Below are 2,205 nucleotides of genomic sequence, written 5' to 3'. Positions count from 1 at the left end.
TCACTTTAAGCTTCTGTGATTTCAGAATTGACATTAAGGATATGAATAAAAACACATCGGACCCAAACACAAATCATAAAGAAACAAATATGAAAACTCACGAATACACACAAGCAACTTGAAAAGGAGGAGGAGGAGGAGGATTTTGTTGGTGGGGGCACACGCACACACAACATTCACATACAAAGGAACTGGATTTCCTTATATGATACTTCACTATCACATCAATTAGATTATAGGGGAAAGCCATCAAAGCATCATTGAGTTCTGTTCACCATTTTCATCGACAAATCAGCGGACCGGTTCCATAAGTGAGATTTCAAGATATAGATTTAACATATGCAAATTATGGTCTAACAGAGATAAATAGTTTGGAGCAAAAGGCTACCTTTGTAACCCAGAACAGTTGCACACCTACAGCACCATTGACAAGATCCCTCTTCATCCTAGCGTTCTGCACCAACTGCTTAACACCAATGTAGACTCCTCCTATGGCAACAAAGGTCAATGCATAGTTGCCCATCATCTTGAAAGTTCTTATGAGGCCTGGAAGAGCAACCGTTTCTCTCAACACGAGGAACATGATTCCAGGTGGCAACAACAGTACCCAGAGGGTGCCAGAAATTAAACCAGTTGTTGCACCCTTAATAGTTTTCATCAATGCAGAGTTGTAGGCAGGATACTCCTTATGAGAATCATGTTTTATTCTCTGACCTCTGAAATCAATAAATGCAGAGGTGAATGCCAATGTTGACCCAGCCTGAATTGCGGTTTTGATGCCCCCTTACAGGAAGAAGTGTTCAAATGAGTGTAATCAATTCAGTATTGGTGAAAAAAAATTCATTGCTCAATTACCTCATCCAACATCACAATTCACAAGCAGCAAATACATTTCACAACTAAAGCAAAATCAAATTACCAGAAATGAAAATCCAGACAGCTACGCACAACAAAATCTAGGGTAAGGGCTTAAGAAGAGAACGAAACCGAACCTCCTTGAACGTGTGAAACTGGGCATCTTGCCCAGGAACCTGGATGATTTTGGCAAAGAAATGCAAGTAAACGACGAGAGCGGTGCCATGAGCTGCAGCAGCGACGGAGCCGAGGATCATAAGGAAGTAAGGAACCAGTCAAAACGATCGGCGCAAGCGAAGAGGCGGGAGAAAAGAACAGCAGCTGGCGACGGCTCAACCTCCTCTGCCTCCTCGATCTCCTCCTCCACCTCATCCTGTTGCGACGCCGAAGTCTCGGCACCGGGATCAATATACAGAGACGGCGACTCCGGCGGCTCCGAAACCTCAGACACCGGAGTGAGAGGCTGTATGTGCGGTGGGGACCAACCGAACAGCTCTCTCGACACCATCACGCCCTCCGATCCCTACTAGAATTGAAACCAGTGACAGATCCACCGTTATTCACAAGGCAAAATTCGATAACACTTGAGCTATTCGAGAAAACGACGATACAAATAGGCGCAGAGGGGGGACAATTCGAACAGAGCTTCGTCTTCTTCTTGGCCAGAGACTACACGAACAGAGCTTGAGAGAAAGAAGAGCAGAGTGGAGACGACACGAAGAGAGCTTCGGACATAGAAGAGCAGAGAGGAGACCGAGTGACCGACTGACGGAGACACTTCTTCTTCTTCTTTGCCCAAACTGGAAGAACACTTTAGATCAAACACTTTTTTTTATTTTTTTATTTTTTATATTTTTCTTATTTTGAATTTTTAAATTGTTTCAGATTTAAAATTACAAAACTAAGGCTAACTAAATTTTGACTAAATTAAAAAAATTAAGATAATTTTTTGTTCAATATAAAATAAAATATTTAAGGTTTTTTATAAAATTAAATAAAACAATCATTTTTGTTAAAATATAAAAAAATTAATAAAAATATTGATATAATATATATTTAAAAATTAATTAGTGACGCAAAAAAATATAATTCACATGTTATATTTTAAGTTGTCGATGTTTTTATTGTATCTGTACATATGAATTTAACATCGTATCAAAATATTCGGGTCTAGAGATAGGGAATCCATTTGCAAGATGTTTATGGATTAAATTTAATCTATATATCTACTGTATTTATCTAATCTAAAAATTACAGGTATGGATCTGGTCGGATCGGATCTAATCTGCTCATTTATAAAGTCGGACTGCAAATTTTATATAGGTATCTGGATATCCGCAAATTCGCAAA

At 39.2% G+C, this 2,205-nt stretch overlaps 1 protein-coding gene across 1 annotated transcript; it reads right to left on the bottom strand.

Annotated features, from left to right (window-relative positions):
• LOC107485786 (uncharacterized) lies at positions 1-1,680 on the bottom strand. Its single transcript, XM_021140932.2, has 3 exons — positions 993-1,680; positions 389-783; positions 1-267 (listed from the first exon to the last, which is right to left on the bottom strand). Exons 1-3 carry the CDS (start codon positions 1,225-1,227, stop codon positions 250-252), a joined length of 648 nt encoding a protein of 215 aa, XP_020996591.2. The 5' UTR covers positions 1,228-1,680; the 3' UTR covers positions 1-249.
• Positions 1,681-2,205: the final 525 nt, after the last annotated feature.

Source organism: Arachis duranensis, chromosome 4 (assembly GCF_000817695.3).
Source record: "Arachis duranensis cultivar V14167 chromosome 4, aradu.V14167.gnm2.J7QH, whole genome shotgun sequence".
In the NCBI taxonomy this organism is placed as follows: Eukaryota; Viridiplantae; Streptophyta; class Magnoliopsida; order Fabales; family Fabaceae; genus Arachis; species Arachis duranensis.
The sequence above is the reverse complement of the archived record's forward strand: the minus strand, read 5'-3'. Positions and strand labels throughout refer to the sequence as shown.